We start from the raw sequence: 27,716 nt of genomic DNA on the forward strand, positions 1-27,716 counted from the left end.
TGGATTTGTTATATATTGATGAAAACGAATTGGATTAAAAAGCAGCTTGCCATTGCCTTGGAGAAGGCTGAGGACGTCAGGGTGCTGGACAATTTGGAAAACATGGCTATTCCACTGAGACTCTGAAACAGAAGCTGAGCTATGCTGAAAATCTAGCTCCGTATGTAGGTGCTGTGAACTCCTAGAAATCAGTTCCAAAAAAGTCCCCAGAATGGGGACACATTCTAATCACAACACACTGAACCCCAGCCATGATCATATTTGATACTTTTGAACTGTTATGTGCAGTCCTGTGCTACTGCATCTGATTTGTTTTGAGGCTTCTGATAAGCCATTGCACAACAGTTCAGAATGAGAGGCTAAAAATGCTTGTATCAGGGATATCTCAAAAGATTTTTTAGATAGTTACCGAAGAAATTCCTCTCCCGCCCTCCTGAAATGTGATCATTACAATAACATACATTGCAAAAGAAAGCATCTGTATCAACACCTCCTAACATAAATGAACGGAAATACTGACTTTGCCTATTATTATTATAAAGGTTGTTAGTACCGCTAATAAAATGTTTCTTAAGCTCCACAGCTAGATGGGTTTCCTGTGGAATTGTCTAAACCCTTCCAATGCTAACTGTTTTCAATATTAAGAAAAGTATTTGCAGAAGTGCTGTACCAGAACAAGGCCACCTTTCCCAGGAAATACAGCTCCAGTTACAGTTGTATTGAAAAAAAGGCTGAAAGGGCCAGAGCAGAGCACTTATAGACACATTTCCTTGTCATATGTGGAATGCTAAGTTACTGCTGACGTGCAGCACTTGTGTTTAGAATTGAATTTACAATGGAAGTTTACTGCAGCAGGACCAAAAGGATGCCAGCAAAAATGCATGAAGGCAGACTCCTACAAGCTTTTGCCACTCAAAACCTTTCTGCCCCACACATACTGAGCACTTTATTTGCTCTTGGGTTCTTGTCTCTTTTCCAAAGCCCACAGGCTGCCTCGCCCTTCATCTTCCTGAATTCTTTACCATTTTCTGGCAGCCATCTGCTGTGTCTCAGTCAGAAATGTCTGCTCCTCTGTCTTAATTTAAAAAACCCCAACATTTTCTTCCAGTTCTTTTGGAGAGGAGTGCATATCATAGACTTGCTCACAGTAAGCTGTATCTTTGTCTCAATAGCTATAACAGTGTGCACAGAAAGAAAACAGGCAGATGCAACATCAGCTTGCAGAGTAAAAAGTAGATGAGCCTCCAAACAATCTTGTGTTCAAACCCAAATTGATTGCTCAACTTTCAGCTCAATTTTGATTTCCCTTGATGCCATATTTTAAAATAAATATGCAGGCCTTTTTTCATTAGTATTATCCAGCTTTCTATTACTGCTGTTGCCATGATGTTCCAAGCAGCCATGTGGTGTCTATGTGAGAGGTCTCAATATCTGCAGATTGGTTACAATAACAATCTCTCTGGTCCCTCAGTTTAAACAATTTAAAATGTCATGTCAGGAATGAAAAATATTAATCACTGCACAGCTAAAAAGAGTTCCTAGGAAGAAGACTGAAATTGTGGATTCAGAAGCCTGTTGAATGAGATGGGGATGGTGCTGAGAAGGAGGTAACCTTTGCCTTGAAATCCCATGTCAAGTTAGCATGATGTGAGACTCTCTAGTTTCTGAGTGCAGGTCCATGGAGCTCAACTTCTCTTTTGTTTTGAAGAGAAACACCATGTAACATGTAGGAGCATTAGTACATAAAGTGGTAATATTTGGATATTTTGGGATAACTTAAATATAAAACTAAGCAAAATAGTTTCTTTTCATTATGACATAAGTGGCAGTTTGTCTAAGCAGCATTTAATGATTATAACAGCAGGGACTAACTTTTTTCATTTGTAATTAGCCATATTAGAGTGAAGACATGCACATGGTTGACCTTCAAACAAGAATCAATATTTTTTTTTCTTTTCTCAGTGTATAAGTATTTAGCATACGAGGGGTACATTTTCCCTTTTTCATTTCTTGCATCATTTAAAATACTGTTTGATCAACACCTAACATGAAGTAATATCTAAGAAAGGATTGAATACAAATGTTTAAGTTGCATGTTCTTTCACTGCTCTGATGTACCAAATTACCAAACCTTGTAACAGTGAACAAATGTTTATCCAAGTGTAATGCAGATTCATTAAGGTGATGTTAGGTTATGTTCTGAAGTAATGCTTGCATGGTCCATTAAGACTTGGGTTCTATTCTTGATTTTTCAGCTGCCCTGCTGTATGAATGTAAGCAAGTTATACCTTTAGTCCCTGCCAGTGATTTTCTTACCATGTTTATCATGTCTTGTTTATGTAAACTGTAAGATGTTTACAAAAGAGTGAGTCATTTACTGTATTTAATAGGATTTAGCACAATATGATCTGGTCTTGTTTGGATCTGTTTGGCATTTCAGTGATTCAAATAATTACTTATAATCATGGCTCTTAATTCACTGCAATCGCTAATGGCACATTTTATTTAGGGAATCTGTACATTAATCCTCTCTTACACTGATATTGCTGTAATGATATTAAAGTTGTAAGAGGTTGAACTGCAAAATTCAAATCTAGTTATCTAATGGCCTCAGTGAGCTTTGAGAACTATTTGGTTTAGGTGTCAGTAAAGGTCAGAGGAATGGGAATATCAGTTCATGTAGTAACACTGGTCACCAGTAGCTCAGGTTGCACTTCAGTCCTCCCTTCAGTTTGAGGGCAGAATTTTTAAGAACTTGCCAGATATTGCCCACCCTTTAGTTTCCATCAGATTTGCATTTTGTTTTGAAGACTATTTGCCTTTTCCCCTCCTGCTTGCAATGTCCAGTTGAAAATAGGAGAATATCAACTTCATGAGAAGCTTCAAGTTTGTACAATATCATATCAATGTCTGTACTAAAATTGCATTTAAAGGATGAAGCCAGGTAGAACACCATCAGTAAGCAAGACAGGTGTAACACTGGAATATGGAAATTTCTAAACAAACTTGGAGAAGAATGAAACAACTCTTTGTCTTAGTAACCTTGGAAAAGATAGCATTTTAGAAATACTTAGTCTGGTCATAAGGAGCATTTGCTTTTTTCTCTTCTCCCATGGAACGTGGCAGCTACTAGCTATGATACAATGCCAACCGGAGGAAGAAATACTGTAAATTTCTTTAATACACTAAAAACCAACTCTCTTTCCCTTGTCCTTCAAAACAAGAATTGCTCATATTTTTGATACATACATATCCAGTAGCAAATAATGTTTGAGTAATGACTTAGAGTGAAGAAATGAAGGAGTCATGGAGATGATATTCGCAACTCTCTAGGAAGAGATTCTTTTTCCATGTGGACAAAGTCAGATTCATGTATGGTTTGTGCTACAGCTGCATTTCCACTTTTGCTCTTGGTGTAATGTGTTTCATAATCAGCATAATTTACAGTCAGAGTTATTTCTTCTTCAGACAGTGGGCCAGGAATCTAAAAAACTATTCAGAGACAACCTGTAGTATGGCTCTGCGGTTAAGAAAAGAATTGCTACTAGTGGTACTGCCTGAATGGTCTGTAAGATCCCTGAACTACAATAAACTAGGGAGAAGATTTTTGAAAGTGTGTACTTTTGATCAACGTCTGTAAAATAGAATAGAGTTTGGGCTTTACCATTATTAGGAAATGGCTATAATACTGAAAAATATAAAGATCCTACATACATTTTAGCACTCTATATGTATATGAGAAGCCCCATGATTACCGTCATAATAAATTATTAATTTAACTACTGCCAGTTGACATGATAAATATGAGATTTCTATGGAATATTTCAAGGGTATTTCTAAGAGAGGATACAATTCAGAAGAATATTTGGCTCTTGTTAAAATATTTAACTGGGGTCACTTCTAGAACCAAAGGAGTTGATGCCTGTTCCTTAGTCTGTTCATCTGTATTTGTGTGTACACAACCAGAGTGAAGGCAGGTTTTACAAAAGGAAGGTATAGAGATTAAAAACTGATTAGTTTTAAGAATCCTCCCCAGTATCACTCACATCGGTACACGCATATTCTACAGAACATGTACTTCTTGCAAAACCTGCCAGGCACAGAATGAAATCCCTCTTACGAGGACAGCTGGAGAGTTATGCAACTTCAGGAGGATTATGCAGATGTGTATATGCTGTGAAGTTGCCTGATGGATTACGAGCCTGTGTAAATTTGATTTTAAAAGAAAAACAACTTAGTTCTCCTCCGTGGTGAATGGAATGTTTCCAGAGAGGGCCAGAAGCCTGGGATCTACAGAACTGATAGAGTCTGATGCATAGGCCTGTTCTGGTGTCTTCAGTCTGACCAGCAATGAGAGACTGACCATGTTTAGGCTGAAGGCATGTTATTCTGTACTCTATTTAATGGAAGTTGTGTTCTCAGTCTCTACAGAACTCGCCCAAAGCTCAGTGTAGAGAGATGATTTGTAATTTAGTCCCATTTAAATCCTTTTGTAATATGCCATCTAATGATGATGGATATTTTATACAGTTTTTATTAAACTGTAAAACATTGAATAGACATGTTCTATCAAGAATTGCATCAGGTAAGTAAGAGGCAGATGTCATTTTACCTACTGTTTCATTGGAAGAGTTTGATCATCTTTGTACTCGGGCACTGCCGTAGCAGAACTGCACGCAACAGTATCTTCAACATTTGTAAACAGGAATGCTAGGAGCAAATACACACAGTGAAAGGCACAGCTATTTCTGATGGCTGATGGCTCTGTCCACTCAACCAAAACATGCCTTCTAGCTGGAGAAAGCTGCAGGGAGTCCTGCAGGTCTGCCGTGCTGTTTTTAGGAGTGCTTTGGAGAAATGACCAGGCCTCACACTCATGAACACAGACAGATCAGAAATTAAAGAGTTGTTCCTGCTTTTAAAGAATTCGTCTTTGACATAGGCAAGATACATGGTCTGCTTTCGAAGTTCAGTAATTCATGTATAGCACTGCCTAAAGAAGACAGAACCCAGAAGTTATTATAGGTGGAAAAGGTTGTCAGGGAATGCAAAGCACATGCATTTTGGTCATTGATACAGTATCCCTTATGTAGTATCACATCATTACTGTGAGCATGAAAACAGATCGATAAAATACTACACTGCAGTTGGTTAACTATTTTGAAACTCAAGCAGCCCCCAAACCCCAGATTACCACACGATGGCTGACGAAATAAACTGTAGAGTATCACATTCAGTAGATATACTTCATGTTTTTCACCTGCTTCTGTGTTTAGGGTTTCTTTGCTATCTGACTATGATATGCACTTTAAATAATTGTCAAAAACTACTACTGTTAGAGGCTGTGACACTATAAGCACAGCAGGCTGGTATAATTCAAAAACGCGTTGCCAGTAGGTGATTCTGATTGTATTAACATCCATTTCACATGAGGGTCACAGCTCTGAGTTCAGTGAATTTACTCTTGATTTATATGTCTATAAAGGACAGGAACAATCATAAGATACTCCCTGTGATACTCTGAAATCAATACAAAGAACCAAAGAACAAGGAAGGCTGCTAACAAGCTTTCAGGTCATGGACTGAGCGCTGCAGTCTACTTGTCAGCCATTGGTTGAAAGTGGAGCAAAAGCCAGCTATAAATTTGCTAAACATTAGATATCTGTTTGAAAGTGATTTTATTACATTTGTGAAATGAAGAAGGTCATTAGGAACATCCAGATTTTCCCTTTATTTCCCTTGGGGAAATGCCTGACGCCTGATTTGCATTTGCTGCACCAAGCCAGCTTTCTACAGCTTTGAATTTTCAGGTGAAAGATGTTTCTTACTATGCTTTCTGAATGTGTTTCCTTAAATTTCCATTTCTGTGAACTTGCTTTATTATTCCCACTAAACTGGACTTCCTTAAACTGCAACAACTTTTTGTATAACCCAGGTTTTATTAGTTTATAAGGCAAACATACAGTGTTCCTACCCAAGTTAGAGCCATTGGTATTACAGACTGGATCCTAACGTGGCATTTGAAGAATAAGCTGAAGAACAGCCAGAAACATTCAGTTGTTTTACTGCCTGTGTTTCAATAACAGCCCTGGGCTTACTAGAGATTTTCCATGCTATTTTCCTTTGATGCTAGTGTGACACAATTTACAGTGCACTCTTAAAAGTGCCAGCTCACATTCAAGTAAGTTCTGTTCTGGGGTTAAAAAGAAGGTAGGGATGGGATTCAATTTCTGTGCTACAAAGGTGAATAGGAATTATCCTAGTCCTAGACCTTGTTTTGAGTTTTTATTAGTGACAAATGATGCAGGAGGCTTGCTTTCAAATATTCGTAAAGAATCCCTGTCCTCATTCCTTCATCTGAATGAGTGAAGGATTAGGTAGAGCTTCCATGGGCAATGTTGCGTAATTTGGCAGGTTTGGAGACTGGAGCTAAAGAAAATGCACAATTCACAGGTTCCACAAAAAACCTCCTTTTGTAAGGTGGAAAATGGACATTCCCAAAAGTTTTGCATCTCCTGACTGCCTGAGAAGTGTTTTTCCTTCTGTTAGGCACTGTGATTGTGACCTTCCCCCTGAGTTGGCAGTTCTCACTGACTCAAATTCCATGAACCTTCTGAGCTTGTTTGACTTGAGGCTGCAGATACTCTGTATTGGACAGGATCCCAGTAATCTGCTGTGCTTTTCCTTCTGTGTTATTTATATACTTTAACGACAGCTACAGAAATTATATCATTTCTGTGACTGATGAAAAACGTCTTAAAATGTAGGATCCTGGATAGTAGCAAATTTTCCTTAACATAATTTGTAAGGACTTCTCTGATCAAGCGTGATGCTAGTATATGAACTCAGTATTTCTGCCACTGCTTAAAGCTTAAACTCTTCTCTGAAGATGCAATTATTTACAGTTTTCTCCCTTTCAGCTTTATGGCTCCCAGAAAGCATGATTAAGAAAAAAAAAAAAAAAAAATGCATGGCATCTCTCGAGGTTGTAGTGTAGGTGGTGAGAAGGGAAATAGCTTGAGACTTCTGTTGTTAAAGGGAATAATTATTCAGATAAATTGTTTGTAAATGTAAAGAATAAATACTATTTGAAAAGTGTGTCTACAAGTAATAGATAAGGATTGCAGGGATGACTTTTTGAAAGATTATACCACCTGTCAGGATTTTGGGATGGGAATCCTTGTATTTCTACTTGTTTCACTGAACTGCTGCGTTGAACTTTATACTTAGGCAGGTCACTTTCTTCACTGTCTTACTAACTCAATAGACCTCAGTCTCCACTGGGCCTTCTAGGCATTACTTCAATACAAATATACAAATAATGATTCTGAGGTTGGAAAATCTCACGGTCTATTTTAAATGGGTATTTGTTTTTAGTGAAGATATAAATTACTAAGATGTCCTATTATCAGAGCTGCAGCTGTGAAACAGGCAACTGGACAGTAGAATTTGTTTTACTGGACGTGAGAATTGAATTTGAAGATCTTGATAAGGCTTAATTTTAAAAACTTCTCATGTTTCTTAACTCTCCTATTTTGGGGAAAATCCTGCTTCTTGTCTATACTCAGATTTATAAATAAATATTTGAGGCATTTTCTAGTAGTTGTAAAGAATACTTTCGCTTTGTTTCTTAATATATACTCTTTATGTGTATCCTTACTCACTAAAACAATACGTAGACTGAACAACTGATTAATGTTGTCAGCAGTGGGTGAATCAGTAAAACTGAGTGGTGTGGTTTTTCTGGAGGGTGAAGAAGTCTGCATGGCTGAAATGCTTCTGAGACAACTTCTTTCTAGCAGAACAATTTGTAAGTATGGCTGGTTGAAACTGCTTCATCAAAATTGTTTCTCAACAATAAATTAGTACATTGACTAGAAACATGTTTTCCCTCCAGAAATGTTTCTTCTGGAAGATGTTGATTCTTCTCTTTTTAAAAAGTCATGGTGCACAAAGCCAAAATATTTGGGCCAAACTTGCTAAATGTTTTTCAGGGAAAATTATGTATAGCTAGATTTGCACTGGGGAAAAAAAAAACTTGACTGGGGCCTAGTTGCCCTCAGCTTCCTTTATAGGTAAAGCTGACAGTGAAACTGATGCCCCAGAGGGTGACAGATCTTCGAGCCATCTAACTTTTGTTCTGTCTCCCAGATCTTGCACAAATCTGAACTTGGTGACTCACCCAAATCTGTGGCTTAACAAGATGTTAAATAAGGCCTGTCTTTCTGTAAGGACCGAAGCATGTTGATAGGCAGGATAGGAATGCTTTATTGCCACTGCCTGTGCATTTGATGTTTCTGAGATTTCAGACCTAGAAGAGTTATTTTGGAACCAGACTGACATAAACAATATGAAGAAGGGTAGAACAGTATTGAAAAAGTGTTTGGTTCATTCTGTGACTCTATTTTCTCCCCTCAAAATAGATATCTCATAAACTGGAAAGGAACTGGTTAGTAACAAATGAGAATTCTTCAAGAGGGAAATCGAATGTCCCAGTACTAATTAGTTGAAATTAAGATCATTCAAATATTTATATAGGGAAGGCAAGTATTCTGGGAACATGCTGGGATAAATCACATGGCTGGAATATTAATAGCGAGGCAATAAATCTGCACAGAAAGAATCAAGGTGAAAACGTAGGGGAGGTATTGTACTATTTATCAAAAGACAATTACACTAGCAGTTAAATACAGATGGTTAGTGAAAGAAGTGGTAACAATGAAATTTTATGTGTTATGCTGACAGAGAAAATGTAAAGGGGAATTAAGATGGAACATTTACTGTGGGCCACAAAATCAAGACAAAGTGGCTGAACCAAATACAGAAGAAGGTGAAGGAAGCTTGGATCCATCCCCCTAGTTCTGTTACTTCCTTTCCTGAATGCAAAGTCGCATGTGTGTACAGTTCAGCTGCAAGCCTGTGGTCAGGTGCTTTGGGCCATGTGCAGAAGGAATTTGAACCTGTGCTATCAATGAGCATAGACCCAAGAAGGTGTCCACAGCTGGTCCCTATGTGGCCAGCATCTGGCAGATGAACCTCTTGGCCTGTGCAGTTTGCAGGCAGCCTGACCATTTTACTGCCCAGGCTGCAAGTATCCTGCATGGGTAGCACTGACACATGGAGCGAGGCCGGGAAGAATGCCTGCTGCTCTGTTCTGTCTTGGAAGACTGTACACTTGAATCTTAGATAGCTAAAGTGAGAGTTAAGTCTCATAGTGCAACAGTGACAGGCTTCAAAACTACTGTCTAACTGCTTAAGTTTTTGTCAATAAAGTTCCTTAAGCCCCTGGAGTTCTGGGGCATGTCCTGTGCTGCTCCTGTCTCGGCAGAATCACCCAAGTCTTCTGAGGACCTGCCTGCCTGGGCAGTCCGAGTGTGTCTGGTAAGGGCCGAGGAGCTGGTTTTCAGAAATCTCAGGATGAGCAGGCAGAGGAGATGCTCCACTTTTATAGAGTCAGTCAGCAGCTCTCCTGTTGTAGGCTGGATTTTATTAGTTACTAATTAAAGTACATATTTTTGTAATATTACTTCCTTTCTTACTCCAGGAATCGAAGTGACTAGCCTGGGTACTTCTGCTTTAATTTAGTTTCTTGTCACTTTATTTTTCTTAGAATATTTCTTTGGCACTTTCTTTCTTAAAAAAAGAGTGGAAGTGAAATTATTAAAAAGAGCTTGATATTTTGGTAATTTATTAATTGTTTCATTGGTCTGGTTTTTTGTGTGACGGATTGTTTTGTTACTGTGCTGAGGTAAAGGGGGGAAAAGGCAGGACTGTTCCGGTTTTAGTTACTGCTCTTTAGCATATACTGCTTCAAAATCAGCATTTTTTTTCTAGGCAGTATATAATACTGCCATGTAATGGCAAAAGGGTTCAACCAATACAGAGTCTGGAAATGTCAAGTGTGGAAGAAATGAACTGGCATGCTATTTTCATTTTTCTTCTTTTTTATTAAGCTTTATAATGTTGCATAGCCACGAAGTATGCATACCAGTTAAGGGTGAAAGCAAAGACAATGATCTGTGTAAGAAACATAAAGCAGGCAATGTACAATCCTTTTGCAGAAAGGTATCATATTCCTCATAGCGAGGTCAGAAATGAGAACTCTCCTTTCTGGGGAGCCTCTCGCGTAAGAGCTTGGACCACTTTGGATCGTGACGGCTGTAAGCAGACTGTAAGTTACGTGCTCAGGTGATGGCATGCCCTTTGGAGAAGGCACAGTGCTGCAGCCCAGCATCTCCCCTCACAGCGCGACTAACATAGGGAAAAGACTGATTTTCCCTTGAAAATAGCAAGAGATCTTAGAAATCTCAGACACAAGGTTTTTCATCGCAATGTGCAGTTATATGTGTTTTGAGTACTTTCATAGCAGTAGCCAGTGATTTAAGCTTAGGATCTTTTCATTTTACTAAGCAAAATTAAATGTTGAGAGAACATGCCCACAGGGAAGGTCTGACTGCAGTTTATACAGATGTACCCTAGCTAGAACAGGAACTGATAGCACAAACTTGGTGTGGTCAAGAAGATCTGTAAATCCAAGTAAATATTCAGGCAGTCTGTGCTGAACTCCATATTGGTTCAGTTACAATGCTGTTCGTAGCTCAGCTAGCTTGTTTAAAGCTACTTTGGGTATTTCAGCATAAGCTGCTAGAAACCTTTCCTTCAGTCTGGATATTTGTTCAAGACACAGAGCATCATTTTCTCCTTTCTGTATGCCTGTCTCCAGAAAAGGCAAACATCTGTGTGATTGTAGTCATGTTTGGCAGCAGCATAGGCATACCCTGAGATCAAACTATCAGAGCACAGTTGCAGTATCTAGTCCTCCTCCCTTCATTCCAGTAAAATAAACGTGATGTGACTTCATTCACACCAATTAATTTAGAGGTTTGTGGACTGTGAGTAATGCAGCATACATACATTTCATGTTGAGTTTTTCTAGTTAATTCTAAAAAAAAATTTGAAGCATCCTGCTAGAGACAGCCATGGCAAGGCCCTACCATGGAAACCCAGGCAGCGACCTTGGCTGCCTGCATCAAGAATCCTGGGCAAATAGTTTAGGATATGGGGAAGAACTAGTTTTGAGGAGGGTATTCCCCTGAATTGCTCTGCTATAGTGGTGTAAGAACAGGGATGTAAGAACTTCTCTTCTTGAGTTTCACTCATTCAGACTCTGTGGTGGTCGGCATGCTTTCGACCACCTCCTCAGGGTCAAACATGGATCCGTTTTTTCTCTGGAAGGATAACCGGCTCGTTGCTGCACCATGTGGCGCATCCTTGGTAGGTCTAAATTGTCATCGTGAATCTAGTGCAGAAAATCTTGGCTCTGTTGAAGTCAATGGCAAAACTCTCACTGACTTCAGTGGGGAATCAGGATTTATTCCAGCGAGTTCAGTGGAAGCACAGTTTTTACCAACTGCAGATCTGGCTACATTGTTTGACACTTGTTCTCAGTTTGGTTTTGTTTAAGAGAAAATTTTAAAGAGGGTTGTAAAACAGCTCCATCAACCCCTGGAGCCTGTGGAGCTTTTGGGTCTTGGCCCCATGGGATAAGATAATAATGTGCACAGAGAACTTGGTTTTTGTATAGAAATAAACTTCTACATGAAGGCAGTTACTGATTCTTTTTGTTTATATCATTACTCTACAGTACAGCTCTTATCCATATTAAAGCACATTTTCTAACCTCCATTTTTTTCAAGAATAAAAATCCATCTTAATTAGTAGAACTGTTGGCTGAGTTGTTTTGTATTTCTACAATATATTGTCTCCTTATTTTTTTCTGGATGCATCATATACAAATAAGAACTTTGATTTCAAATATAGGGCCCACCCCTCTCCCTTTCAAGTTTATGAGCAGAAGTTATTTCAATTTGAGTAGGATGGGATGGATGGAACATAAAAAAGCCACATCATCAGCTTAAAATACAAGTCAAATAAAAATGAAGTTGGAACTTTACCAGCTGTGTACTGATGAAAGTATATGAGATTTTAAGTAAGAGAAACTGCTCAATATGGACTCACAAACAAAACAAAACAAAAAATGAGCCAACAGAAAAACAAACCAAAAGTAGGAACTGGGAGAAGCCCGGTGCAGACAGCAATCCCAAGCAGAGGTCATTTGAAAAGATAAGTAAAGGGATGTTTGAATGTAATGTACAAATTGATCTGCTCCATTATTCAGAATAATCTTTCCCTTTTTATCCTTAACCTAAAAAGTGGGAAAACCAAACCAGGACAACAAACCGAGCAAGCAGAAAATCATGTACTGCCATAACTGATCAGGCCTGGGGTCAGTAAAGCCCAGTCACTGGCATTCAGCAATACTAGCTAGCTGTTATTTTTCTTCTATACACTTCACTTGTGTCCATAATATAGGGGTGGAAGGTAATAATTGGACTCTTAGTCATACAAGAGCAAGAATAGTTAAGGATACCCAGGAAAATTCCTTGGCAGAGGACCAGCTTCCTGCAAGAAGCCATCGCATGCAAATTTCCAGAGGGGTACAATACATGCGGATAGAGCGCGAGCCAGTCTGCGCTAGGTCAGGCTGTGGACTGGTGAGGACAGCTCGAGCGCAAGAAGGGCTATTAGGATTCTGCAAGGTTAAAGAGTAAAGTGGTGAAAACAGCAAATGATCCCAATAATTTAACAGCTGAGTAAATACATACATTATCTGAAAGGAATAAGCGGTATGGCATTTATCCTGGCCATATGGAAACAAATATAACTTGTTTTTTTCCATAAAGGCCACTCTCGATTATTTAATTATTTAAAAAAATCTTGTTCTATATCATATTTATAGTATTCCTGAATGCTTTCAGGGTCTATCTCTCCATTTGCAGATATTTAATGTAAGATGGTTTTGCAGCAAGTAATTTCAGTCTTATTAGCAAATAGTCCAAACAATTTTTCCTGTGAAATGGCTGCTTAGAGTAATTTATTTGATCAAATGAAGATCTTTGATGAATGGCTTGCCTATGTTGGGGGCACATTTTCCATTTGGGTCCTTGCTTTCAACGGGAACCCAGGACTCCAACAAAACTCACACCGAGATGCCTTAAGTTTGCCTAGTGTGGCTCCGGTTCTCCTTGACCACCAGTTTCTATCTGCATCCACAGACGGGAGCCGGGACGGCGCAGCCCGCGGGCACCGACGGCGGGGCGCTGCCCCAGCGCCGCGGAGGTCCCGAGCCCGGCGCGGCCCGGGTTTCTTCTTGCTGCAAAACGCTTTTGGGCAACTCCCAGCCCCGCTCCCCGAACCCGTCCCGGCGCGGGGCGGCGCCCCCGGGGGCGGAGGGTCCCGGCCGGGGAAGCCCGGCGGCGGGGCGCGGCGCGGTGCGGTGCTCAGGGCCGCCCGGCGGGGCGGCGGGGCGGGCAGTCCCCGCGCTCCTCGGCCCGGCTGCGCCGTGTGGCAGCGCCTCTGTCAATCAGCCTGACTTCACTCCTGCACGCCCTGTGTTTCCAGTATTATACCCCCGCCGCCTCCTGGTGTCTCTGCTTCGCTGCGAGCCGGGAGCGCGGCCGCCACTGCCGCTGCGGCTGCGGCTGGGCGAATGCGCGGGCGGCGGGGCGCGGGGCAGCGCTGAGCGGCGCGGAGAGGCGCGGAGAGGCGCGGAACGGGGCTGCCGCCTGGCCCGCCCCGGCTGCGGGCGGCGCGGCGCTCGGCCGGCTGCGGGCAGCCCGGGCGCCGGCCCCCGCGTCGGGCCGGGGCCGCCGCGATGGACCCTCCCGCGGGCATCGCCTGCGTCCTGCTCTGCTGCGCGCTCTCCCTGCCCGCCGGCGCCCTGCGGCGCCCCGGCGACAGAGGTAGGTCTCCGCCGAGATGCCTCGGCCGCCCCGCCGCCTTTGGGCTGCTCGCTTTGCCCCGCCGCCGGTGCCTTGCAGCCGGCCCATCTGAAGTCGCGGCTCGTCGCCCCGCGGCTTTCCGTTCCCCTTGAACTTCTGCGGCTACTTTTGCCGGGTTTCCAGTTGTTTCCTGCAAGCGGCAGGCGGGGACGGGGGCTCCCGCGCCGCCGGCGGGGAACGGAGGCGGGAGCCCCGCCGGCAGTGACAGCGCTGCGCCGGTGCCCGCAGCCCCGCGGCCGCCCGCTGCCTGTCCCACGGAGGGGGCGAGCCCCGGCGGGCCGGCGGGCAGGGCTCGGCGCCTGGAATTCCCCGTGCGGGATGAAGCACATGGCAGCTCGTCTGCCTCCTCCTCCTCCTCCTGCCCCGGCCATCGCCGCCGTCCAAAACTCCCGGGGCTCCCGCTGGCACCGCTGCCGATCGCTGCCCGTGGCGTCCCCGTCACCGGCCGACTCATCCCCGCCGCATCGGGGATAGTTTGAGGGACGTGCCTTTCCCTTACAGGCTTGACACCTGCACACCAACCCCTACCCCTGCCGCTCTGAACGGTCCCGAAGTGGATCAGTGCCCTCTCGGCATCGCTGGCCTCCTGGGTAGCCCCAAAGTTCCCAAGACGACCCGGGCACTGACTGGGTGGCCAGGGGTGCAGGGTCCCGGCTGGGTGGGCAGAGGGTGCCGGGACCCTGCTGCAGGGGCAGGAGTGCGGGGTCCCTGCTGGGTGGGGAGGCTCACGCTGCTGTCTGGTGTTTTGGGGAGCAAAAGGCAAGTTTGAATGAACTCTGCACACTTCTGCCGGTGAATGAAGTGCCTGCGCAGAGTGCAGTGTCCATCTGTCTTATGTAAGTGTCTGCTGTGCTAATGAATAATGGAATAAAAATCCCACAGCATGAGGATATGTATAGTTCTAGTATCTCTCTCCTCTCTTGCTTTCTCCCTGTAAAGATCCAATTCTGAGGAATATAGAGGAGTACAGCCTTGTCATCCCCACCAGCACCGATTCAGAGGGCAGGTTCCTATCCCACTTGGTGTCTGGACCACCAAAAGCACGCTTCAGGAGAGCTGTGGAGGACTTGCAACATGAAGCAGCAAATGAGCAAATATTTTACAATGTCACTGTTTTTGGAAGAGAGTTTCACTTCAGGTTGCGGCCAAACTCCAGGCTCGTGGCCCCTGGAGCAACAGTTGAATGGCAGGAGGACTCTGACGAGACTCACATTGAACCTCTCTATGGGAATTGCCTCTATGTTGGGGATATCACTGATTTGCCAAATGCTTCAGTCGCTATCAGCAATTGCGACGGGCTGGTAAGTTACTTTTGTTATTATATCAAAGATAATTACATTAATTTCCTACAGTCTTTAAATATAAAATGTGTGGACTGTCAGAAACTCACACCTCATATGGTAACTGTGAATGCAAATTAACTAATGTTCCCTTGTGTGGGAATAGCTGCGCTGCACCAGGCGCTTCTTTACAGACAGTGGCACTAGAAGTTTGAGCACATGCTCTGTGGTAGCTACTCTGGAACAGAGCAGCTGAAGCCAGGATTTATGTTGATTTGTGGTAAAGTTACTTGAGGTGTCTGACGCTTTGAAATAGAGGATGAAATGTTCTCAGCATCCTCTGCCACTTTTCACTTCCAGTCTGCGAAAGGAAATTTTAGAAGAGTTAATCCCGAATAATGGGCAGGACTGCCCTGGAAACAAATTTCATAGGTAAAATATGTTTTTGCCCTTCAACGTTTTAATTTATTCAGAGCCTGTTTTCATGGATCTTTCACTTGGTGACTTTCATTGCCTAATCAAGTGATTGATGGAAAGTTGCAAAAGAGTTTGAGTTCTACAAGCAAAACAGCTCCCTGTGATACATTTTGCAAGGCTGTGTGTTTTAAAACTTGCTGCAGCTTCCTGTTCAGCAGTCAAATTATAACTGTTTGTCCCTGGCATCCTAAACTGTTATACTATCCTTTGAACAGTAATTACTGCACAGCAATTTGTTAAGTGAGAAAAGGGCTATATTTTTGATAATGAACAGTTTATCCAGCCAGTATTTTCTTGCTATACCCTTAAGAATTTATAGTTTTGAGTTTACTTAATTTTAATGCATTCTGTTCTCTGCGTAAAAAGCCAGTATGAGCCAGTTGTATTTCTATTTATTTAATCATAGAAAGTTGTTCATTTGCTGTGCCAAGAAGGTAACATGTACGGAGATAGTATGTTGGCTGAGAATGGAAGGGAATCAAATACTTTTCCCCTTACTCGTTCCTTTCCTGTGGTTTCTCCTAGCCATGTGCATTCCTGTTTTGAGAAGCAGGTTTTAATGTTGTGATTGTTTGATGTGGGCAGCTGTCTGAGGGCAAGAGAAACACCAGAACTGAGCAACAAGAGCAATTCAGAAAGCAGAATATGAGCCTGCAGGTCGGCCTCTGGTGGGGAAGCAGAAGTACTTGCTCTCCCCATACCTAGCACAGATCATTTTGTGTAAGGCAAAATTTACTTGCCCTGGGCATTGCAGAACTGCGGTGGAGCCAAAGCTGCTCTTCCTGTTCATCTGTGCTGAAAGGTGGAGGACGATCCTGTTGATGGCTGCTGCTTGCCTCGTGCTGGCTCTTCTCATCAGCACAGGGGTTGACTGTAAGGGCAGCAGGGGAGCTTCTTCCTTCTTCCTCCCAGTGTTAGCCAGAGTGTTGGCTCCTTATATTTGGGGAAGAGAGTTATGATAAAAGATAACAGGAGTTAAAGCCAAAGTATTGATAAGACTCTAAAGGTCCAAGGCCTCATGTTGCATGTGCAAATGACAAAAAGTGTTTATAAAATGCTGCTCTTTTCACATTTGTAACTTCTCAAATGCACAGGAATGAAGCCAGGCCTCAATTCAATGGCACTCAGAAATAGCTAGAATCCAGAAAGCTACCAAAAGAATTTTAGTTTTCAACCTGTATCCACAACCTGTGTGCCTGCCTCTTTCCCGCATTCTTGTTTTTCTTAGAAGAAGCACAAGAGTTGGTCTAGCATGGGAGCTGCCATATTCTAATCTGGATGTCATGCTGTTTCTCACATGGCACTACAACTTCTGTGATTCTGCTAATACATTTGGAAATGGCTTACTGTTTCCTCCAGTGTGTATCTACATTGTAAAGGTTGCAGGGCAGAGACCATGTTTGTTTTTGCCCAAGTCACTGAAGCATTCCTGCAGGAAGCATTACCTTGATACCTTTAAGCATCTGGCCATGATGATTCCCCTGAGATTGTGCAGTAAATCTGTTGTGGAACAACAAATTGAACTCCAGTCCCTTGGGTACTATGTTCCATCTCTACCCATTCCCTCCATCTCAGTTTCTTTCTTTCTTGTGGGGGGAGAGTTTAAAACAGATATCAATAGAATTACACAAACACTAAGAAATGATACTGGTGGTTCCCCAAAAGCCACTGGTCCATGGACAGCAATAATGAGCAACTAACCCAACGAAGTTAATACTGCGCTTAACTGTCTCTCGGTTTACCTTTTTATTTCTTGTGTTTGTAAGGAGTATTGATGAGTCTCTGGAGCAGTGTATTGCTAGCAAAACATTCTTAGAGACCACTGGGCTGTATGTTACTCTCAGGTTTATTGGTATTTCAGATGTGAATGAAGACATGGAGAAGACTATTCTCAACCGGTTTTCTGTTTTTTTTTTTTTTTTTTTTTTTTTCACACCTAGTTTACTTCAGTGTAAAAATTCCATAGTATCATGGATTTTCTTTTAGTTGCCTAACAATATACATGTCATGGCCAATGTTCCTAACATACCCCACGTATTTCCATCTCCTTTTCTAGATTACTCTGGAGATAGGGATGGTGGAGCTCTCTGACAACTGAGTTGTCAACTGGCAAGTGTTAGAGTTTTTTGTTATAAACTTACTTCATTTAATTCCTAGTATTTTCTTGAAGTGCTTGCTTTTGAAGGTGGTTTGACATCTGTCTATGCTTCTGATGGGCTTCCAGCTTTTGCATCCAGACATTAGGGTTGAAATAATATTTGAATTGAAGTTTCATAGTTTGATCTTTACATTGCAAACTTTTGTTGACTGTATCTGGTTCAAGTCAGTGAATGCATCTACCACCTTGCCAACTTCTGATGTTATTTCCTCTGAATATCCCCTTTGGTTTGCACTTTACTGCCAACTGTATCTTATTTTCCAATTCTTGTCTGAGAAGAGTCTGTCTGGTGGTGTCGGTATTGCCAAAATGAGAAGTTGTTGGGAGGCATTTACATGAAAATAGTAGATCTGCAAACAGATTTTTGAACTGTACTGTAAATGATGAAGGTTTTTAAACTGCAATAATTCTAGAAAATGAAAAGGTACAGTGAATGCATATACAAAATTATCTGCTGCCTTGATTGAGGAGATGATACACAGTTAGTTTGGGTCCTCCCAGTTTTCTGTAACAGAAGTCAGTGACAAAATTAGTTTTATTGACCTAAAAATCAAATCAGAGACAGATGAAGAGAACTTCTGAAGTAAGCAATCTAGGTGTGTTTTCAGAGCTGAAATGGGTCTTTACAAATAATTGGAAAGTTAAAGCTAATCAATAGCTTTTTTAATAGCTCCCTGAATTATGGATGTGATTTTTACCATATTAAAAAAAAATTTTGTGAAAGCTTTTCCACTTAAGGTAAAAACACTCTGGACAACGTGGTACCATCTTGGTTGGCCTGATAGCATTCAAACTAATTTTCCACTGAGTAGGCAGAACCAACACGGTCAGCTGTCAGTGGCCTGCAGACTGTTGTGGAAGATATTGAACTTTGAGTACATTCTTGGTCCTTGGCCAGATCCTTACTTGTGGACACAGTTGGAGGATGAGGGAGCTGGCTGTCCTCTCCAAGGGTTAGCTGTGAAGAAGTGCTTGGAGGCTGTAAAAAAAAACAATAAAGAGTTAGGATTATGGCAGTCCTTCCAGATTATTGCCTGAACTACGGGAACTCCATGAACCTGCCATTGTAGAACTCTTTGTGCATCTGGATTTCTTATTTTTAGAAATACTTCTGCAATGCTTGAGGCAGATGTGCCAAAAAATGTCTTCTTCTGTTTGACGGGATGGCAGTGCGTTGTGGTTTAACCCCAGTTGGCAACTAAGCACCACACAGCCACTCGCTCGCCCTCCCTGCCCCCCTTGCAGTGGGATGGGGGAGAGAATCGGGGAAAAAAAAAGTAAAACCCATGGGTTGAGATAAAGACAGTTTAATAGGACAGCAAGGAAAGAGAAAATAATAATAATAATAATAATAATAATAATAATAATAATAATAATAATAATAATAATAATGATGAATGATTATGATGATGATGATAGAACATATAAAACAAGTGATGCACAATGCAATTTCTCATCACCTGCTAAACAACGCCCAGCCAGTCCCCGAGCAGCGATTGCTGCCCGTCAGCCAGCTCCCCCCAGTTTCTATACTGGGCATGACGTCATACGGTATGGCATAGCCCTGTGGCCAGTCTGGGTCAGCTGTCCTGGCTGTGCCCCCTCCCAGCTTCTTGTGCACCTGGCAGAGCATGGGGAGCTGAGAAGTCCTTGACTGGTGTAAGCACTGCTTAGCAACAACTAAAACATCAGTGTGTTATCAACATTATTCTCATCCTAAATCCAAACCACAGTGCTATACCAGCTACTGGGAAGAAAACTAACTCTATCCCAGCTGAAACCAGGAGACAGTGTTTGGTTGTGGAACTTCAGAGACATAATCTCTCTCTCAGTCTCCTTATAACATTTCTAGTGTGTGGGCTAGGATGTGTGCTTAAACACAAGCAGTTACAGGAGAAACACAATATCAACACCACATCTGGTATGGGTAATGAGCACATGATTTAATTAGGCTGCAGTGCAGAGTCAAATTTACTGACAGGATCCTAAAAGACTGAGGATCACACCTTCATGTGGAATAATCAGTATGATCTAGCACCCACTGAAGCAAATAGAGGAACATCAGTTTCAATAACACAACATGCTCTGCTTCATTAATAATCCTCTTCCTTTTTTAAAAGTTAAAATATCAGCTGTCCAAAAATTTCACTATAGTATCATTAAAATGGGAAGTTACTAGAAGTGGACTTATAGAAAGCAAGCTATTCAGGACATTTATGGTTGTATGTTTTCTTATGGAACCGTAAGCATTACATTTCTTCTATGATTCTATTATGCCAGGGGCGGTTTAGGTTGGACATTAGGAAAAGGTTCTTCACCCAAAGGGTAGTGGAGTGCTGGAACAAGCTCCCCCAGGAGGCAGTCATGGCGCCAAGCCTGACAACATTCAAGAAGCAATCGGACAATGCCCTCAGACATACGGTGTGATTTTTAGGGTTGTCCTATGCGGGGACAGGAGTTGGACTCGATGATCCTTGTGGGTCCCTTCCAACTCAGGACATTCTATGATTCTATGATTCCATGTTTTGGGGTACCAAGCCGTAGTCACCTTACTAGTATAATGGACATAAGTGTTTCTTCTTATGTGGTGAAATAGGCAGGGTTTGCCCTACAACATTTCAGTCTTCACTGTATGCTGTAATAACCCTCACAAACTGTTTGAGAGAAGCCTTTCGGTTGGCTGCTTGCCCAGATGCTATTTCTTCTAGAAATGCTTCGGAAGCCAGCAATGCATTTTAGACTCATGCCCAATACTAATAGTAACTGTAGTACTGGGCTGACCTGGGTGGGTTTCTGGTGATACGTTCACTTTACTAGCCAGTCATGAATTTTCAGGAATTGACTGGTGCTTTGACTACTGTTAATGTAAGTGCACGTCTGTCAATTGTCCCAAGAATTTATTATATATTATTTGTATTAGTATTTTCCTCACTGTTTTAAAATCAGATAATGGAATATTTTTATTTTCTGCAGTCTTCATTTTACAGGGAAGTATTCATACAATCTGTTTTTAGGCACATCATGTAAATTCTAAATGTAGGAACCCAGGTTCCAGATTCAGTCAATGGTGTTTCCTGAGACCAATTCCAGCTACCCATGTGAAATGCCCACTTTTTGCCTTTTTGGAGGAATATTTCCCCCCCTTCTTCCTACCATGTTCTGTGCATTCCTGAAGACATTTAAACACCTTGTGAAATCTATCCTTGTTTAGGATAGATCTAGAATCTTGCTTCACTTTGAGTTTGAGCTTGAGCTCTTTGAAGTCAGTGAGTTTTAAGGTTATATTCTTAAATACCTTCTTGGCAGAGATGCTTTCTTGGAACTGGCCACAGAACTGAAGTTGAGTCTAACTCACCTTAGGTGGATCATGTAATTTACCTGGATAAGAGGGTGAAGGATCTGCTCACAATGAATACACCAGGAGAAGACAAAGATGCTTATATAACTGTGTTATTTTTCCTTTTAGACATCCGTCTCCTGCTTTCATATGGATTTACAATTTAGTTTAGTTTCTGTTTTATCTGTTTTTTGGATTACACTAGTTTGTGATGTAGCAAAAAAACAGAACTCAAGGTAGTACAGTATTGTCTTCAAAGTCTGGTCAGGTTGAGTGCCTGACAGTTAAAACAGATGCCTGCTATAAATAATTCCAGTAATTCTTTTTTTGTATTCTAAGTTCTTAGCATTTACATTATGATCAGGTTGCATCCACTTTTAGTGGATTAAAATTTGGCATATATAATCTCTTCATTTGGGAGCACTTTCTCTTTAAATTAAAACAAAATCAAACCAAAGTTGCCATCTGTTTTTTGTGTAATGGCAAAAACTACTGTAGGCCTTTTTCATTTTGGACAAGTAGAACTATAATACAATAGCAGGAGAAATTAAAATAATTCCTGTGACAGTACAGAACAAAATTTAAAAGCCATTCTCTTTAAGAAAACAGCAGCCCTTCCTCTGCGGATGATTAGAGTGGGATCTTCATTCACCCACATGGTCTTTTGAATTCAGCTGGAGTCTCTACATGTTTAAGCCAAGCATGTGTGTAAATTTTAGCACAATCAGAGCCTGACTGCACATCCACATCCGCACACATGATATAAAAGACCTGCATTGCCTGACAGAAAGCAATGGAGCCATTGATGCCTGACACTCAAGCATATCCACATATTTTCACAGGACAGAGAATTTGCTTCATAACCCATTCTCTGGGTTTCTACTGTTCATGTCCCTGGCCAACACTAGCCTAGTTGGACAGCCCCTTCTGCTGTGTAAATTGCAGAGACTTTCCCTTTTAAATGTTATAGTCTGAAACACAGAGAGTGTGAACACTATGATTCAGCCTCTAACTGGAGTAAATGATCCTCATTTTGCTGTCCTTAAAAGAGACTCTGTCATCAGTAACTACTATTTTTTTTCTTTGCATCTTCTGTGCATGGATCATCTCACCTACATTTTATCTGAGAGCAGAGTAAGTCTTTTCCTACATCATACAGGTGGCCACCATCTGGACAGAATATCCTCAGGCAATCAAAACCGGTATCTTTGTGGTATGTTATAGGCCTTTGGATAAAAGATAGGTATTTCCTTATGTCCTATTTGACCTTGTGTTGCATTGTCCGCATTGTGGTAGTATCTCAGCTGTACTATTCTCTTCGACCACACAAGAACTAATTTTCCAACCAGAATATTAAACCATGTACATCCAAGAAAATGTGCCTAATGGCTCCTTCTACATTCCATCTTGAAAGATCCAAATATAGTAACTAATTTTGATAAGGTCATAATTACTTTCTGGGGTAAGCAGAACATCTATTTTGAGAAGTCTGTCCCTCTTCAGCTTCCAAAGGTGTGTCCCTTGAAAAATGCTATTAGCTTACTTAGCTACCAGCTCAGTGCTTCGTCATGGTGCGGCATGGCGTTCCAGTATTCTCTGAGAATTTAACAGTACAGACTCCTGCCAATGGCAAGACGTTCCCACATTTTGAGTTAATTACATGTTTACCTTTTGCTACAGAAGGTTGGAAAATATTTTTTTGGATCAACCAGAATTCCAGCTGTTGCATGGAGCAGGATCTTTTCTCCACAGATCACAGTAGTATTTCATTCAACCTACTTCTGAGCACTTTTTATTAATGGTGACTGTTGCTTTGTAAGCAGGTCATGCCATTACTTAATTGCGCACTAGGACATTTCTCATACTGGGTCTGATTAAAACAGAGAATTGGGGAGCAGCTCTTCAGTCTCTTGTAGGGGGTTGCACAACCTTGCATTTGCTTCCCGTGAATAGCTCTGATGTGCACACCCTCTTTTTCAAATCACCTTCTCCCTTTATTGCTTTCCTTCTTCCAAAGTTTCAGTAAGTTCTTTAACACATCACGTCTGGTTTCTTTAGCCTCTTTATCTGTGTGTGTTTTAAATTCATCCTTGTTTGCAGAGTCTTGACACAGCGGGTTCCCAGTTTTAATAGTCTGCAAAATGAAAGGCCCACATTTCACATGCTATTTTCAGCACCGTTCTATTAAACTGTAACATTGAAAAGAAGAGTGTCCTCTTCAAGTGCTGAAGAGCATGTTGCTTCCTCATACCTTCAGTTCCTGGAGTCGTAAGTGTGAATCTCAGCATCAATTTCTTAACATTTTCTCCTAAAGTAAAGTGTTTTTAAGAGTTTCCCTCAAGCAAAAGACAGAGAAACATAAGTTGTGTTTCTTGAAGTCTCAAAAATCAGCAGGCCAGTGAAACTCATCCCAAGTATGTTGTTTTGAAGGTGTCACTTTACAGTACAGATGGGTCTCTCCTAACACCTCATTGCTAGTGAGAGGGGTAATCCTGTTCCCCTCGCTGCTCCCTGTGCTGTGCTCCCATTCCTCCCCTGCTCCAGCATCCTGCTCATCTTACTCCACCATATGTTAACCCAGTGGGTGAGTGGCCAAACCAGTGAATTGCTGCCTGCCAGTTTAGCTGCTTGAACTGGTTCTCTGTGGGGTGAGATGAACATTTGTATAGGCAAATGGATGAATGTGGAAACACCCTCAGCTGGGCTCGAGGAGAAAAGTGAGATTGCTCCTTCAGTAACAGATAGACTCAAGCTGTATTGTAAAACCACATCCTTATTCTCATGATTTTGAAATGGGTCTATTTAAGGGAGCCTGATTTGTGCCTTTGAGCATCCCAAGTTGGAACCGCAGCTTTGGACAAACAAACTGTTCTTCTCTGCGGATGATGGCTTTCCACTTTGTAGCTCTGCTTGATTTTTTATGTACTTTGCAATAAAATTCCACCTCCATTGGAGGGTAGTGTTATGGGATCAGAGAAAGGAATGGAGTTTGCTGCTGTGGGGAGGAGAAGAATCATTCTGATGGCAGAAGGGAGGGTGGGAGAAGCAGTTGGAAGCCAAAGGCAAGTTGCTGAATGGTAAAAACAAAGCAAGAGACGGGGATCTCTCCTGCCCTGCATGTACTTCTGAGAGAGTTTGTCCACTGGCATGTGTTATGTGGGCTGGCTGCCCCTCAAGTGGGGGAGATTCAGTCACTGAATGTGGTAACTTCGGTATCATTTTAGGCTCTCTGGTGGCACAGGGAGAACCTGCCCTGACCGCTAATTTATATACCTGCATTTTTTTTTTTTTTTTTTTTTTTTTTTGCTTCTTGTCCCTTGCAGGACAGTATCTACTAATGTGTTTGCTTTCCAAAACTTTGCCTTGCTAAAATTGAAGTCCCATTTGTACAACTTGCTGTTGCTCTTTGGTCTTGATATCCTAAGCATGTTATAGTTTGTCAGTGTTCCCTTCAGGCTTATATTCTTTCTTATTCCCTTTATATTGGTTTATATCAAATTTAATGTTTTGCCTCTTTATTGCTGCACTCATGACCTTTGTCTTCAAAATAAATAATTACAATTAATTCTTTACTTGCGCATCTCTCTATGGAGAATGCAGAGGTTAAAATTGCCCAGGGTCCATGGTGCTTTCTGACTCTTACACCTGCAAAGCACAATATTATCATTTTTCTTCTGATGTGGTGAACTATAAATAAAGCTACTTCAACTTTCTTCCTACTGTCATTTCCTTTATTTGTTCCTGTTGTTGCCACCTGTGTTTGAATTTCATTACATGGTCAGACCACTTTTTCGCAGCATTTAACCTCTAGCCCAGTGGACCTCAGGGGACAGATTACAATCCATTTTCTACTGAAATTAAGCATGAAACCTACTAATCCTGTAATGAGAAAGAGTCAGTGAACATCATTGGTATCTTTGTGGAGAAGAAGACCTTCTATCTGTAACTAAATAAAGCTAATTTAATACATATAAGTTACTTCTCTTCACTAGGTGTATTGACTATAGGTAGCTGCTGTTATTGCCCTTTAATGAAGGTGAACTATTTCTACAGGATTTTTGAAACAAGAAAACTAGAAGCAAGTAACCGGTCAACATTTAAACTGGTCTTTAAAGACATAAAAGCAAAATATCTTTCTGAGGTTTTAGGATGGCACAGTGCCACATCTTGATGTAGGCCCTGAGTCTTTTAAGCCCTTATTAATGTGTTTTCTGATTTACTACCACTGTAAGAATAATGAAGTTGACATGTGGAGGAGAAGAAACTGCATGGCTAACTAGCAGGCTGGCCAGCAGCTCTTCCTGACCTCTTTTCTTTTACCCTGTCACTTGCAGTGCTTACAAGAAGCAGTCCATGAAACGGCAGCAGTGACTGGGTTTTATATCCACTACAACATGTTTCTACAGGAGCCCCAGGTGTAGATCTCTCAGCCTGCTGTTGTGTCTGCTTGCCTCTGTTGCTGGGTAGTCCCTCTTTCATGCCCACCTCCTTGCTCTGTGCCTTGTGGGCTGCTGGGCAGCAGCAGCAGCTTCCAGCATGTCCGGTGGGCATGTATTAGCCACCTTCGGCAAACTCATCCAAAGGTACCTTCACACAGGGACTGCAGATTCAGTGCTACTCTTGCACAGTTTGGCCTGTAGGAGGAGTTTCTTTTTCAAGTTGTGCTTCTGAACATGTGTTTTTTGGCATGATATAATTAATATTGTACTCAGTATAGGATGGAGAAAGTCAAAATAATATAGCAAGTCCAACAGGAAAGAAAAGGCTTATTTTCTTGGGAGTAAAAATATTTCAAGAACTAAACATAGTAATAAATCATTCAAATTTTAATACAAATAGAGTAAAACGATATAATTTAGAAGGGAAGAGGGGAAAGCACAGATTTTACTCCAAAGACTTGCTAATTTTGCTGGTATTTACCCCACATGCAAAAACCAGAACCACCATCCAATACTTGCTCTAAGTAGATGCATCTTGCATGTTCTCCCATTGTCAAGTGTGTGGCTCCCAAGGCTGGTACAAGGGCCAGTGTCCATGACCATTACATCAGTTGAAGGGGAGACCTGTTTGCAGGACAGAGCCTGTAGTTTGGAAGTGGAAAAAGAGTCTGCAGAAAATGCAGAGATTAACTAAGGATAGGTGGCAGCACAGGCTGTGGTTACTGTTTTAATAGTGGTTTTATTTGTTTTAAATCATGGCTTTTGGGTAAACCCTGTTCATCCAACTCATATGCAGAAGAATATACTTCTTGATTCTTTAGAGTGTTAAAATTGCTAGGCTTATTTCTTTCCCCAGGCAGAGGAGCTGTGGAAGGAATGTGAGAGATGTTGTTTGGAAAGCATTCTGCAAACCAGAATGTATTTAAAAACAGTCTTTGAGAAATAATCACTACCTGATGATGAAGCCAGCTGAGCTGGGCCAAATCTTTCACGTGCCAGCGCTCTCTCACATGACAGGAGTTATATTGGAAGCTGACAGGCTTTGAAGCTTGCAAGGCTGAAAATGTCTAAAAATTTTCATATACTTAAACAAAGTAAGTAATAGCTAGATAAAAATATGGCTTTGAAGCTTTTCAAAACACCTCGCAGTAGAACAGTGTGAACCTACCTAAGGTCACAATCTTTTACCTATTGGGAACAAAAAAACCCAAAACCCAGAAGCACAAATTTTACACCACCTGAGTTCAATACCCATAAAGAGCTTAGGGATGAAGAAGTTTTAGGGATTAATTTGGATTGATTTCAGATTTATAGCAAAGCTTGATATCAGAGTTTCCCAATAGTTTTACATTTCATTGTGAAAATGGCAGATCCACCATTCATCAGTAAACCAAAATATTTAATACCCAAAAAAATGCTGGAGGTGTCTGTCAATATTACATTTGTTTGCAAAGTTATGGCACATTAAGGCTGACATAAACAGTAAGTGTAAAAATGTGATTAATCAAAGGCTGATTTACCACTCTGAAAGAGCAATATGAAGCTCAGTCTGGATAAGTAATAGACAAGCAAAGAAAGACAAGACAATTTACAAGATGTTTTGAATTCATATAAACACCTCAGTAGGAAAGGGTAATGAATTTACTATGAAAATAAAGTTTTTAATTCACTGTAGTTAAATTAAGGCCAACAATAATCATACGCATCTTATAAAATAGAATAAAAATGCTGAACCTATGAAAATATACTATAATCTTGCATTTATCTAAACAGAGAATCACACAGAAAAAACAGATATATGTCAATTTTTATGCCATGGTCCAGCATCATTTTGCATAAAGGCCTGGGAGGTCCCATGGCAAGTGGCTGATCTTTGGGTTTGTTCCAAAGCTGTTGAAGGGACTGTGTTTAATTTCACTGACTTCATTTGGCTTTGTATGGGCACGTTGATTAGCAAAGAATTTGGGACAAAAAGCAGGCCGCGGAGTATTCCACATCATAACCTTGTCTTTCACCTTGTTCTCTGTCCCATGGTGCAGTGGTGGTGGTGAGGGAGGTGAGTACGAGAGACTCAAGTGCAGCTTTTCCACTGCTGTTTATACCCCGTATGCTGGATGGAACAGGACAGAACTGCATGCTTCTAAAACTGAAATAGCTCTGCTAAACCTTCTTCCCCTTCTGCCT

At 41.5% G+C, this 27,716-nt stretch overlaps 1 protein-coding gene across 1 annotated transcript in view; it reads left to right on the forward strand.

Moving 5' to 3' along the window:
• Nucleotides 1-13,549: 13,549 nt before the first annotated feature.
• The window catches only part of ADAMTS2 (ADAM metallopeptidase with thrombospondin type 1 motif 2), a gene marked incomplete at both ends in the record, with an annotated part of 189,827 nt that continues 175,660 nt past the window's right edge, over nucleotides 13,550-27,716 (forward strand). Inside the window, 3 exon segments of the mRNA XM_082323849.1 lie at nucleotides 13,550-13,579; nucleotides 13,583-13,802; nucleotides 14,781-15,142. Coding sequence (XP_082179975.1) covers nucleotides 13,550-13,579; nucleotides 13,583-13,802; nucleotides 14,781-15,142 — 612 coding nt within the window.

This window comes from Platalea leucorodia (assembly GCF_965183815.1).
Source record: "Platalea leucorodia genome assembly, chromosome: 11".
Lineage (NCBI taxonomy): Eukaryota > Metazoa > Chordata > Aves > Pelecaniformes > Threskiornithidae > Platalea > Platalea leucorodia.